General features: G+C 43.4%; 1 protein-coding gene across 2 annotated transcripts in view; it reads right to left on the bottom strand.

The window, feature by feature from the left end:
* Positions 1-4,662: 4,662 nt before the first annotated feature.
* The window catches only part of gigyf1b (GRB10 interacting GYF protein 1b), a 32,469-nt gene continuing 21,866 nt past the window's right edge, over positions 4,663-15,265 (bottom strand). For both annotated transcript variants that reach the window (XM_021591144.2, XM_036968285.1), the window contains exons 22-25: positions 11,542-11,705; positions 8,167-8,214; positions 7,911-8,019; positions 4,663-7,120 (exon numbers count right to left, since the gene is read on the bottom strand). In XM_021591144.2, the coding sequence (XP_021446819.1) occupies positions 7,053-7,120; positions 7,911-8,019; positions 8,167-8,214; positions 11,542-11,705 (389 nt within the window). In that variant the 3' untranslated portion in view covers positions 4,663-7,052. The remainder of the gene's footprint in view (positions 7,121-7,910; positions 8,020-8,166; positions 8,215-11,541; positions 11,706-15,265) is intronic.

Raw genomic sequence — 15,265 nt, 5'->3', positions numbered from 1 at the left:
TACAATTATGTTTCATACAGATATGGTCATGCGAAATTGGCCAATAAGACCACATTGAGTTGTTTGGCAACCTTATTGGAAAATTTTTTATATTAATATTTTAATGAGTGAATTCTGTGACGGACCTGAATATACAAATCTTTTTAAAACTCTAGCAGTGTGTGTGTGCAATTTGGTGCCTATATCCACAAAGTTACAAATGAAAAAAACATAGCCGCTCCAGTAAATGGAATGGCACAATACGGGCAGTTTTTAAACAATAGTTGTAGCTAATGTATATATACTTTGTGTTTATTTTCAGCAAACATAACATGTGTAAATATTTGTATGAACATAACAAGTTTCAACAACTGAGACATAAAAAGAACAATGGAATAATGGAATAATGTGTCCTTGAACAAAGTGGGGGTCAAAATCAAAAAGTAACAGTCAGTATCTGGTGTGGCCACCAGCTGCATTAAGTACTGCAATGCATCTCCTCCTCATTGACTGCACCCGATTTGCCAGTTCTGGCTGTGAGATGTTACCCCACTCTTCCACCAAGGCACCTGCAAGTTCCTGGACATTTCTGGGGAGGGTACGGCCCTGCCCTCACCCTCCGATCCAACAGGTCCCAGACGTGCTCAATGGGATTGAGATCTGGGCTCTTCGCTGGCCATGTCAGAACACTGACATTCCTGTCTTGCAGGAAATCACACACAGAATGAGCAGTATGGCTGGTGGCATTGCCATGCTGGAGGGTCACGTCAGGATGGGTCTGCAGGAAGGATACCACGAGGGAGGAGGATCTCTTCCCTGTAACGCACAGCGTTGAGATTTCCTGCAATGGCAACAAGCTCAGTCCGATGATGCTGTGACACACCGCCCCAGACCATGACGGACCCTCCACCTCCAAATCAATCCCGCTCCAGAGTACAGGCCTCGGTGTAACGCTCATTCCTTCGACGATAAACGCGAATCTGACCATCACCCCTAGTGAGACAAAACCACAACTTGTCAGTGAAGACCACTTTTTGTCAGTCCTGTCTGGTCCAGCGACGGTGGGTTTGTGCCCATAGGCGACGTTGTTTTCGGTGATGTCTGGTGAGGACCTGCCTTACAACAGGCACACAAGCCCTCTCCAGCCTATTGCGGACAGTCTGAGCACTGATGGAGGGATTGTGCATTCCTGGTGTAACTCGGGCAGTTGTTGCCATCCTGTAGATCCTGTCCCGCAGGTGTGATGTTTAGGGGTACCGATCCTGTGCAGGTGTTGTTACACGTGGTCTGCCACTGCGAGGACAATCAGCTTTCCGTCCTGTCTCCCTGCAGCACCGTCTTAGGTGTCTCACAGTACGGACATTGCAATTTATTGCCCTGGCCACATCTGCAGTCCTCATGCCTCCTTGCAGCATGCCTAAGGCACATTCACGCAGATGAGCAGGGACCCTGGGCATCTTTCTTTTGGTGTTTTTCCAGTGTCAGAAGAAAGTCCTCTTTAGTGTCCTAAGTTTGCATAACTGTGACCTTAATTGCCTACCGTCTGTAAGCAGTTAGTGTCTTAATGACCGTTCCACAGGTGCATGTTCATTAATTGTTTATGGTTCATTGAACAAGCATGGGAAACAGTGTTTAAACCCTTTACAATGAAGTTATATTGATTTTTACAAATTCTCTATGAAAGGATCCTGATAAAGAGACATTTCTTTTTTGCTGAGTTTATAATTTGAAACAATTTCATGACACTTCAGAACCATTTGTCAAAAAGTTGAACATTCATCCATTTTAAAAGCATTTTATACAGCTCTCTCTGATATGTACCTTATAGGTCAGTTATGTTGACCATAACTTTCTGAAAATGTGTCAGATTTTGTCCCAAATATTGTGGCAGATGCAGTATGGCTAATCTCGGTTAACCCAGAACTAAGGTCTCACGTAATTGGTCAGCTGCTTGATTAAGTTCTGGGAACATATGTGTTAAGAGAACCGATTAAGAAAGATTGGCACAAGGAGCTCCATCTTTCTTTGCAAGTTACGGGCCGGGCCGAATGTCCCTTCCCTTCCAAAAGATGCTAACACCTAAGAAAATGTGATTTGTCCAAATAACCAATGACAAAAAAAACTGAACTACTGCTAGTTATCCCCCACATCAAATTCCTGCAACAGGTTCCACAGTACTAGTTATGTTTACGTAGATCTGAGAGATTACATATGAAATTACCAATGTGCAGTAACAAGCTTTTAGCTTTTTTTCGAGGCAAGTCAGTTAACAAATTTTTATTTACAATGACGGCCTACCAAAAGGCAAAACCCCCTGTGGGGATGGGGGCTGTGATTACAAATATAGGACAAAACACACATCACGACAAGGGGTTCCCAAACCTTTTCACTTGTTGCCACCCTTCAAGTATTGGCGAACATCCAGCCACCCCCCTGCGCATACACTATTTCTAAGAGCACAAGCACTGTTCACACCCCTCTTGGTGGAAAGAATTTTACAGGTTTAAAGCTTATTTCCTGCAATTCTACACATTTTGTAATGGGGTGCAAAGAAAACTGCAGTTTTAAAGCACATTGTCTTGGACATTTTACTATGTCTAACATGTGATACAAGTGACTAAAAAATTACAGCAATATCTATGGGCAATTTTTAAAACTTGCCTGCTGGCATGGGCTAGTTGATCTGGACATTTCTGACAAGTTATAGCTCTAAGGTATGCAATGACTGGCATGACAAGAGGAACTGATGAAACACACACACACAAAAAGGTAGCGCCCCACAGTTTTGTAACCACTGCTGTATCAGATGCTTTTCCTTTACAATGTAACAATTCAGCAGCTCATTTCCAGTGGTTTGATGATTGGGAAAGCAGAAAGGAGTGTGGAGTACAGGACAATAAAACTGAACATACCATGCCCCCATGTGGGCAACATGTAAAACTGCAGGAAGATATACATGATTTAGTGTTAAAAAGGAAAGACAGACCAACAAAGAACATCCGTCTTGCACAGTAGATCTCCTGCTGGGTGTTGACAAAAGCTGGCAATTCAACATGTGGAATCATCCGGAAAGGAACAGAACATTTTCTGTGGTCAGATGCAATATGACGGCAACTCGCTGCGCAAGGTCAACATGTGTTGATCGGTCTTCCCTTTAAAACAATATGGAGAGAATGTGACACATTAATATTGCATTTCACACATTAGTTTATTTATTCTGTTACACTTCTCTTCAAAGTAAAAACTATTTACAATGCCCAGCCCCATCTAAAATTCTGCTGTGCTGTGTTTGAGTAGCAAGAAGAGGCAATAACCATAACATTTCCCCAAAACTTCTTTAAACCAATTTTGCTTTACAAACATTCCTCTAATAGTTTTAGCATTCTCACGAATACCCATTACTTCACTCATTTTGGATGTCCCAAACCAACCCAGTCATCATTCCATACACTCCACCAGGTCAAACCTATTACTACGTAGGGGTGGTGGGGAGGGGATATCACTCATGGGCAATTTTATTCTGTCCAGTTAAGGCAAGTAAAACCAAATGAGTCAAATTCTTACACAACAACCAGTAAAGTCAAATTAAACATTCACTATTTACATCCAGGAGTTGAAACTTGCCAACCAGATCTGTGTGTGGGTGCATGTGTGCATGAGTCTTAACTCCTTGTTGAGACCTCGATCAGCTGGGTTCAGTCTTCCTCTGTCTAGTCCAGTCCAGGATAAAGCTTGTGTCTGGGAGTCTCTCTCCTTTACTGTCTGCTCCTCTCAGAGACAATCCCATGTCCAGCTGTGGTCCAGAACAGCCCAGTCATTCAGGGTATGAGAGCCCACACGTCTTAGCCCACGATACACCTCTATTTGCAGCTGGTCATCCAGCAGAAGGGCCACTACATGGACCAAGCAAGGAGATGGTGGCAAGTGTCCATGAGGTATCCTCCTGGCCTGCAGAAACAAGACAGCACTATTAAGACAAGGATGATTAAACGCTATAACCCGGATCATAATAGATTAATATCAGACTAATATTAAATCCCAGACCCCCCTGGGTATAGCATGAGGAACAGAGCGGCTTGTCCAGACACCAGGATATATCTAGATGTCCAATCTCATTAAACGGACACATCTTGAAGAACCTATTAATTACCCAACTCTCCTCTGAATAACTATCATTGTTGGTACAGCAAGCTATTAAATATAATCTTTAGTCAAATCATTTATCTAGTTCCCCTGTGCCTCTACCTGTCCTACATGCAACTTCAGGTAGCCAGTAACCTAGAAATTCAGCAAAAGTACATCTAACAAAGAATATACATTTCCCCCAGTGAGCCCCTTCCTAAAAGCAGATGGTCACATCAACTTGCCTTCTGTGGCTCTCTGAAGGTCAGTGCAGTATTGTTCTGATACACCGAAGAATCTGTGTCAAGGTCATCCTCAATGCTGTCCTTTCTTGTGGAGAATGTCCAGGGAAAGGCAATCCGTGTCCAGTAGAAGAGTAAATACTAGGAGACAGAGGCATCTCACATAGTCCACAAACCTGTCCATCTCCCTACACTCTGTTCTGTGACTAAAACCAACAAAAGCACAAGTGGAAGATGAACACATTTTTACCCCCCCCCGTCAGTCCATTGTCCAGTAGTTTTGGGTTTCAAAAGGTTCCAATTGGAGGCCTGTGTTATAAAAATGTGTTCTCTCCAGTATATTTTAATTTCTTTGAACATTTGTTGAATCTCTTTAAAATGTCCATAATTTAAAACTGGCAACCTATAGTCACATGGTCCCAGCCCACCAAACCCCATGAGACATGTTGTACAGAGGGGGATCAGCTATGGCAAGGAGGCTGGCCTGAGGAACAAGCGTGAAAGGAGTCATAGATTTTTTTATCCATCTCCTCACGCAATCTCCGGATCTCTTCTTGAGAAACACATGGATTCAAATGATAACCACATATTAGTTGTCACCAGTCTAAAACAAAATGGTCCATTCTCCTTTTTCTCTTGATTTTTTTTTTTTAAATAAAAAATATAATCCAGACTTGTATGAATAAAAAAAATGGTTAAAGCGAAGACCGTTTCAGTTTGCAGATGAAGTACCGATCATTCCTCCAGCCACATCTTCAAACTCTCCATTTTCACAAGTTGTAGGCAATTAGAGAGAAAGACGACAATTAATAAAGTTGCAACCCAGACATTCAAAGATCAAAAGGAGACAGATTCATCTTTTGAAAAACTACTGCTACATTTTCCATGCCATTTCCTCGGTATATAGGTTTGTAATGAGTCCATCATGTTTGAAAAGATTTGCCGCTGTATCCAGAGACTATCGAGGACGACAACATTGCTTGGTGATGGACAGACGTCTTCATCTTATTACGAGAAGTTCTTCAGAGAGCAGTAGGCAGTGTGTTCAGCGGTGTCCACCTCAGTTTAAATTTACAGTATGTCATCTTCAGGGACTCTAATACTTTATCCCCACAACTCTCCGCATTACCATTTGTTTAAAGTCTGGCTTCATCTCACTGCACTCTTCTGTTTTTGGAATACATTCATTTAAAAAAAAAAAAGAAAATAGATATAAGAAATTACAAGCAAAAAAAAAACAATATAAAAATACAAAAGCTTAGCAGCCTCAAAAGTGCTCCATATCATCAAGTCCAAATACTTTCCCACTGTTTTAAACAGACAAACGGATTCAAAAAGCAACAAAAGAGAGGATTCTAGCTATAAAAACCAGGGTTCACACAAGCAGTGGCAATAGCTTGCAAAACAACCTGGAAACAGGAAAGCAAGACCTCAACACTGGCATGTCGTTAAAGGCAATAGATCCCCTTGAAAAATGCAAGGGACTTCTCTGGTCTTACCAACTTTCATAACCACAAGGAAGATAATCATTAAACAGAACTATTTATGGTTCTTTTAACAAGAGTGAGATTGAGAGACAGGGCCTGTACTGCAGTAAAATATACCTCGGAAATCTGCCTTGAAACAAGACATTTGCTTTCACAGTTCAATCAGCGAATCAGAGCCTGTATACCCGTGACTCGTCGCGAGAGAAGAGCATGAGGGCAGCGAAGCACCAATGCCAGAACACGAGCGGCCATTCAGGTAACTGGACAGAAACGCAGACCATCATGAAGTCATTTAGGGGATGAGAAGCTGGTGAAAGATTGGATGAAAAGAGCCCTATCCACTCCCACTCTCGCTTAAAGAACCCATGTACAAACATAACATGCACACATTCATTGGCTACTCATCACTCATACATCTAACATGGGCACAAATTGCATACATCCTTCACAAAGTAAAAAAAAGTTTCATGGAACAAAGTAAAAACATGGCCTTTTTATGCATCTCTGTAAGCAATAAAAAGTGTGCAGGCTTTGAGTCTACCACACAGACACCAGCATTCAGAAACATTTTTCTTCCACTACTTATCCACAACAAATTTGTTTGTTTTTGTAAGTGCAAACATTCAAGTTTTTCTTAAAATGCAAATTTGCTATAGCTTTACATTTTATATAAAATGTTTAAAAAAACAACAGTGTCTCTTTTCAAAAAAGAATATACTTTCTAAACCAAATGCTCATCACTCCCCCAACCCCTCACCATTATTATCAGAGATGTAACCTCCAGTTCCTTACTTGGGTATGTTTGCACACACACATCCACTTGTGTATATTCATATCATATACATAATATATGCACATTTTGCATCCTAAAACCAACAAAAACAAAAAAACAGGCAAAACTTCATTTCAAATATTGAAACCCCATGTAATAAAGTGCATTAGTTTAGTTTAAGGTGCTTAACTGTAAGAAGTGCGGAAGGGTACTCCTCTCTGCACACCCCTACCGGCCCCTCTCACTGAGAGACGAGGGAGAAAACAGTACTTTACAAGGTCCTCATCCAAGAGGGGGCAAAGTAGCTCAGCAGTGCACATTCGTCAGTGTGTGTGCGTATGTCGGTCTGTGAATGTGTGTGTGTGTGTGTCGGTCTGTGAATGTGTGTGTGTGTGTGTGTCTCGTATGCCAGGTATAAGGCCTCAGGTGGATTCAGGTAGATGCTGTGGATCAATAATCTTCCACTGTTTCCATCTCGCCCAAGCTCATCCTGTCCCCTGCGCCCAGGAATGAATATCCTGCAGGAGAAACACCATGGTTCACTTCTATTCACATCCAGCATGGATTCCACTACTTTTCACATCTGGAAAGTACATTTCAGAAGTTTACGGTATTCTGTAGATAGAACCCAAAATGGGAAAGTAACTTAATACATAAATATCACTATATATTTTAACATTTATTTCACCTTTATTTATCCATATAGGCTAGTTGAGAACGAACTTACTGATTACATGTATGATAACTATTTATGTTCTGTGTCAATGAAGGGTGAATATGGAATGAGTATGGAAAGCTACTGAGGGAGGCGAAGGGCAACAGTTAGTTTTTGATAAGGCAGGCCAACTGCAGAACTACGGAGGAGCAAGGAATTCGGCTCGAGGTCAAGTCAACAGAAGTGAGAAGAAACCTTGGAGGCGGGCCAGAGGGGCACACCCTAGCAACCCTGCTACTACAGTCCTATTTTACACATATACATGAAGGTTCTAGCATCAGGCAGGACCATGACTACACCAGTGAGAGGAACCAATTAAGTTCCTGCCTAGCAACAGAGATGTATAGGCTGTCTAGATGTGTAGATATGACGATACAAGATATGTATCGTCATATCTTGTCTTTGCAGCTATACGACCCAATGGGATGAATAAACTTGGCCTGTCCTTCCAGTTATTACTCTTTGATAAGACTAACACCTGCATATAAAAACATCAACTATTCAATACTTCACTCCATTTAGTTTACTTTTCACTGTGCTGCGAGACATTTAATAAATATACTGTATGTATTATTGACTGAGTGTCCGCATACCTAAGATGCTGGGGTCGGAGTGAAGCATCATGGTCTGTTTCTTCTTCATCTTTGCAGCTTGGCTGTCATACATTCCTCCCTTCCCCATCTGGGCTGCCTGGAACATAGACTACACAGATGAGAGAGGGAGGAGAGAGAAAAACGTGGTTACCGACAATGTATTGGGTATTTGCAAATTCCAATAAGTGCTCAAACATTAGAAAAGTATAGATTGATATTATAAAAAGTGTTGGTCATGACTTGAGGTGGAGCCTACCTGTAGAGGAAAGTTGTTCACGGACAGTCCTGGAACTTCTTTTGATAACTGGTGGGGGAGAGGGATGTTGGTTACTTATATCTTACACATCCACACCACAAACATCCCCGTTGGACTTCTTCACATTTTATTGTGTTACAAAGTGGGATTGAAAACGATTTCATTGTCATTTTTTGGTCAACGAAAAACACAAAATACGCTAATGTCCTTTGTAGCTCAGTTGGTAGAGCATGGCGCTTGTAATGCCAGGGTAGTGGGTAGTGTTCAGGGTAGTTTGATTCCAGGTACCACCTACACATATAAAATGTATGCACACAAGACTAAACTGCTTTGGATAAAAGAATCTGCTAAACAGAATATACACTGCTCAAAAAAATAAAAAGGGAACACTTAAACACAATGTAAGTCCAAGTCAATCACACTTCTGTGAAATCAAACTGTCCACTTAGGAAGCAACACTGATTGACAATACATTTCACATGCTGTTGGAATAGACAACAGGTGGAAATTATAGGCAATTAGCAAGACACCCCCAATAAAGGAGTGGTTCTGCAGGTGATAACCCCAGACCACTTCTCAGTTCCTATGCTTCCTGGCTGATGTTTTGGTCACTTGAATGCTGGCAGTGCTTTCACTCTAGTGGTAGCATGAGACAGAGTCTACAACCCACAAAGTGGCTCAAGTAGTGCAGCTCATCCAGGATGGCACGTCAATGCAAGCTGTGGCAAGGTGGTTTGCTGTGTCTGTCAGCGTAGTGTCCAGAGCATGGAGGCGCTACCAGGAGACAGGCCTGTACATCAGGAGACGTGGAGGAGGCCGTAGGAGGGCAACAACCCATCAGCAGGACCGCTACCTCCGCCTTTGTGCAAGGAGGAGCAGGAGGAGCTCTGCCAGAGCCCTGCAAAATGACCTCCAGCAGGCCACAAATGTGCATGTGTCTGCTCAAACGGTCAGAAAGACTCCATGAGGGTGGTATGAGGGCCCGACGTCCACAGGTGGGGGTTGTGCTTACAGCCCAACACCGTGCAGGACGTTTGGCATTTGCCAGAGAACACCAAGATTGGCAAATTCGCCACTGGCGCCCTGTGCTCTTCACAGATGAAAGCAGGTTCACACTGAGCACGTGACAGTCTGGAGACGCAGTGGAGAACGTTCTGCTGCCTGCAACATCCTCCAGCATGACCGGTTTGGCAGTGGGTCAGTCATGGTGTGGGGTGGCATTTCTTTGGGGGGGCCGCACAGCCCTCCATGTGCTCGCCAGAGGTAGCCTGACTGCCATTAGGTACCGAGATGAGATCCTCAGACCCCTTGTGAGACCATATGCTGGTGCGGTTGGCCCAGGGTTCCTCCTAATGCAAGACAATACTAGACCTCATGTGGCTGGAGTGTGTCAGCAGTTCCTGCAAGAGGAAGGCATTGATGCTATGGACTGGCCCGCCCGTTCCGCAGACCTGAATCCAATTGAGCACATCTGGGACATCATGTCTCGCTCCATCCACCAACGCCACGTTGCACCACAGACTGTCCAGGAGTTGGCGGATGCTTTAGTCCAGGTCTGGGAGGAGATCCCTCAGGAGACCATCCGCCACCTCATCAGGAGCATGCCCAGGCGTTGTAGGGAGGTCATACAGGCATGTGGAGGCCACACACACTACTCAGGCTCATTTAGACTTGTTTTAAGGACATTACATCAAAGTTAGCCTCAGCCTGTAGTGTGGTTTTCCACTTTAATTTTGAGTATGACTCCAAATCCAGACCTCCATGGGTTGATAAATTTGATTTCCATTGATCATTTGTGTGTGATTTTGTCATCAGCACATTCAACTATGTAAAGAAAAAAGTATTTAATAAGAATATTTCATTCATTCAGATCTAGGATGTGTTATTTTAGTGTTCCCTTTATTTTTTTGAGCAGTGTATATTTATTATTATACTGGACAAAAATATAAACACAACATGTAAAGTGTTGGTCCCGTGTTTCGTGAGGTGAAACAAAAGATTCCAGAAATATTCCACACACAAAAAGCCTATCTCAGATTTTGTGCAAAAATGTTTTTACATCACTGTTAGTGAGCATTTCTCCTTTGCCAAGATAATCCATGCACCTGCCATTTATGGTATATCAAGAAGCTGACTTAACAGCATGATCATTACACATGTGAACCTTGTGCTGGGGACAAAAGGCTACTCTTAAAAGTGCAGTTGTCACCACACAAAGCCACAGATGTCTCACGTTTTGAGGGAGCGTGCAACTGACCGCAGGAATGTTCACCAGAGCTGTTGCCAGAGAATTTAATGTTAATTTCGATACCATAATTTGAGAATTTGGCAGTACGTCCAACCGTCCTCGCAACCCCAGACCACATGTAACCAAGCCAGCCCAGGACCTCCACATCCGGCTTCTTCAACTGCAGGATTATTTGAGACCAGCCACCCCGACAGCTGATGAAACTGTGGGTTCGTACAACTCTAGAATTTCTACATAAACTGTCAGAAACTGTCTCAGGGATGCTCATCTACGTGCTCGTCATCCTCACCAGGGTCTTGACCTGACTGCAGTTTGGCGTTGTAACCAACTTCAGTGGGCAAATTCTCACCTTCAATGGCCACTGGTGAAGAGTGCTCTTCACAGATGAGTGCCGGGTTTCAACTGTACCGGGCCGATGCCAGACGTGTATGGCGTCGTATGCTTATGTCAACGTTGTGAACAGAGTGCCCCATGGTGGTGGGGTTATGGTATGGGCAGGCATAAGCGTCAGATAACGAACACAATTGCATTTTATCTATGGCAATTTGAATGCACAGAGATACCGTGACGTCATCCTGAGGCCCATTGTCATGCCATTCATCCGCCGTCATTACCTCATGTTTCAGAATGATAATGCACGGCCCCGTGTCACAAGGATCTGTACACAATTCCTGGAAGCTGAAAATCTCTGTTCCTTAATGGCCTGCATACTCCGACATGTCACCCATTGAGCATGTTTGGGATGCTCTGGATCGACAATGTGTTCCAGTTCCCGGCAATATCCAGCAATTTCGCACAGCCATTGAAGTGGAGTGGGTGTGACAACATTCCACAGCCCACAATCAACAGCCTGATCAACTCCATTTGAAGATGTGTCACGCTGCATGAGGCAAATGGTGGTCACACCAGATACTGGACTGGTTTTCTGATCCATGCCCGTACTTCTTTTTTTTTAAGGTACATGTGATCAATAGATGCATATCTGTATTCCCATCTTGAAATCCATAGATTAGGACCTAATGAATTCATTTCAACTGACTCATTTCCTTAAATGAACTGTAAAGCAAAAATATTTGAAATTGTTGCATGTTGCGTTTATATTAGTTCAATATACATATAACACACACCTGCTGTTGCTGCCTCTGGTGGTTGGCTTTCTGTTTGGCACGCCGCTCCAGGAACTGCTTGGCAAACTCTTTGGCTTCCACAGTGTCGCCCAGGTAGGAGCGGATAAAGTCAAGGACTTCGTAGGGAGACTCCACCTCCTTCAGATAGGCCACGATGGTGGCTACTGCTCACAGGAAGACCACAGACATTTACACTTAAAACCAGGGGAAAAGGTTGAGCAAGAGGAAATTCTGGAGCCAGGGAGTCTGGCAACTGAGGAGATGTTTGCATCGGTGTGAAGCCAAGTTTCTTTTAGGAAAATGTGGTGCCAGGCAGCAAAATTTTACTTAGGGCTGCCCCCGACTAAAATGGATCTTGGTCGACCGAAATCAGTCTGTTCTTTCAACCAATTGATTGGTCTAAAATTTAAAACGTGCATATTTCCATAGATAGACATACCTTGTGTGTTTTAATAAAATCAACTATGCATTTAGCTTACGGTTTGATGAAATAAGACAAATGCCTCAAGAGGGCGCAGGAGAGCTAGATAACCATGAGGAAAAAAGTCAGCAACCTTTCTCATGTGGAATGCCAATTTATCTTACCATTTCTACCGATCTGCGTGCCAGTTATGGTTTTCATATGCACATTTTCATTAAACCATTTTATAACGTAGCCTAGTGGTTAGAGCATTGGACTAGTAACCGGAAGGTTGCAAGTTCAAACCCCTGAGCTGACAATATCCAAATCTGTCGTTCTACCTCTGAACAGGCAGTTAACCCATTGTTCCTAGGCCATCATTGAAAATAAGAGTTAAATAAAGGTTAAAAAAAAAGAAACAAATATTTGTCATGTGGTTAATCAAAATTCTATCTAAATGAAAATTATACAAACCTAAAAAGTAACTGCTATCGTCATTGCCAACTACGTAAAAAATAGCCGACATAAAGCCAACAAATAAAAACATTGCTGCCTGCAGGTAGAAAATCTGGTGATAAAAATAAATATCCTATAAATCACAACGGCTACACACGGCCTGTCTGCAACGAACTTGAAACATTGGCTCAACTAGTAACTTGGGTCCAGCCCGAATGTGCTAGCGAACTTGCAACATTATATAAAATATTCTGGGCGCTCAGTTACAACGTGCCAGTGAGCTCAGGACAGACACAGCTGTAGGCTATTTGTGCATGGGATAAGAAGCAGTTCTTGACTTGGACAGGAGCTCACCGGAGCTGAGTACAGGCACCTCAAATGTTCAACTGCTTGAGCTCCTGTTCCTGTTTAGCTCAAAGGTATTGTGGAGCTCTTGCACCGGAATATTTTTTCTTTATTTAACTAGGCAAGTCAGTTAAGAGCAAATTTTTATTTAAAATGACGGCCTACTCCGGCCAAATCTGAACGACGCTGAGCCAATTGTGCGCTGCCCTATGGGACTCCGAAACACGGCAGGATGTTATACATCCTGGATATAAACAGTATATAAACAATAAACAGCACCAGCACCCAAAATGAGTACCGGAAACTATTTCAGTCCAAGTCAAGCACTGAAGTAATCAGGAAGACCTATTTTATGACGTTCCTACTTGATCAGAGCATGACATTTTTCCCTTTCACTCCGAGTGGTTATCGAAAGAGGTTATCGAAAGAGAGGTGGAAAGATTTTTTGAATACATTGAGGAACCACTGTAATTCTTAATGGATGTAAAAACAGACTGTTTGCTTGCTGTTTGAGGCGAAGAAAACCTTACTTTGAGAAGCTCCACAGGACATTAGCGGTGGTGCGTTAAGCCAATCAGAAACTCTCAGATCCCCAAATGGGCACATTTATATGTAGGCCAGGTAGCCTATAGGTCTACTTACATGCGTGCGCATCCTAACATTGACAGGAGCGCTACAGACAAAAGACGCTGACTAAATTCACAAAACTTGTAAATGGAATGAAATAAACCAAAACTCGTTTCTCACAAATTTAGCATAGGTTGTGCACTCTACAAACAATGTGTCCACTCCGACAATGAGAATGGGAAGGCTGAAATAATAATATTGAATGCATTGACAGAAATTACAGTCACCAAAGTAACAAACATTGTAGTTTAGTAATTATAGGAATGAAGGGTAAATAGTAGTTTAGAAATTATAGGAATGAAGGGTAAATGTACTGTACTGGTGATTTATGTAATTGGGAATTAATATACACTAACAGTCAAACAATTCACACAATTCAATTATGAAACAATGAATGTGCACAAATTGGCGAGAGAACGCGCATTCTGGAGAGACAAGTGCATTGTGCATCTGGGAGCATGATCAATCCAATGTCTGCATAGGCCATGCAGCATTTACGGTGATAAGGCCTCAGCAGCAGTCAGGGAATTCATACTAAACTCAGCAAAAAAAGAAAGTAATCTCACTGTCAACTGCATTTATTTTCAGCAAACATGAGTAAATAATTGTATGAGCATAAGATTCAACAACTGAGACATAAACTGAAAAAGTTCCACAGACATGTGACTAACAGAAATGGAATAATGTGTCCCTGAACAAACTGGGGGTCAAAATCAAAAAGTAACAGTCAGTATCTGGTGTGGCCACCAGCTGCATTAAGTACTGCAGTGCATCTCCTCCTCATGGACTGCACCAGACTTGCCAGTTCTGGCTGTGAGATGTTACCCCACTCTTCCACCAAGGCACCTGCAAGTTCCCGGACATTTCTGGGGGGGGAGGGGCGGCCCTAGCCCTCACCCTCCGATCCAACAGGTCCCAGACGTGCTCAATGGGATTGAGAGCCGGGCTCTTCGCTGGCCATGGCAGAACACTGACATTCCTGTCTTGCAGGAAATCACACACAGAACAAGCAGTCTGGCTGGTGGCATTGCCATGTTGGAGTGCCATGTCAGGATGAGCCTGCAGGAAGGTTACCACATGAGGGAGGAGGATGTCTTCCCTGTAACGCACAGCGTTGAGATAGCCTGCAATGACAAGCTCAGTCCGATGATGCTGTGACACACCGCAACAGACCATGACGGACCCTCCACCTCCAAATCGATCTCGCTCCAGAGTACAGGCCTCTGTGTAACGCTCATTCCATCGTCGATAAATGTGAATCCGACCATCCCCCTGGTGAGACAAACCCGCAGCGCTTCACTTTTTGCCAGTCCTGTCTGGTCCAGCGACGGTGGGCTTGTGCCCATAGGCGACGTTGTTGCCGGTGATGTCTGGTGAGGACCTGCCATACAACAGGCCTACAAGCCCTCAGTCCAGCCTCTCTAGGCCTATTGCAGACAGTCTGAGCACTGATGGAGGGATTGTGCATTCCTGGTGTAACTCAGGCAGTTGTTGCCACCCGGTACCACAGGTGTGAGGTTCGGATGTACCTCTCCTGGGCAGGTGTTGTTACACGTGGTCTGCCACTGTGAGGACTATCACCTTTCCGTCCTGTCCCTCTGTAGCTCTGTCTTAGGCGTCTCACAGTACGGACATTGCAATTTATTGCCCTGGCCATATCTGCAGTCCTCATGCCTCCTTGCAGCATGCCTAAGGCATGTTCACACAGATGAGCAGGGATCCTGGCCATCTTTCTTTTGGTGTTTTTCAGAGTCAGTAGAAAGTCCTCTTTAGTGTCCTAAGTTTGCATAACTGTGACCTTAATTGCCTACCGTTTGTAAGCAGTTAGTGTCTTAACTTCTCTAGGGGTAGGGGACAGCATTTGGAAATTTGGATGAAAAGCGTGCCCAAATTAAA

The sequence above is a fragment of the Oncorhynchus mykiss genome, chromosome Y, assembly GCF_013265735.2.
Source record: "Oncorhynchus mykiss isolate Arlee chromosome Y, USDA_OmykA_1.1, whole genome shotgun sequence".
NCBI lineage: Eukaryota > Metazoa > Chordata > Actinopteri > Salmoniformes > Salmonidae > Oncorhynchus > Oncorhynchus mykiss.
The sequence above is the reverse complement of the archived record's forward strand: the minus strand, read 5'-3'. Positions and strand labels throughout refer to the sequence as shown.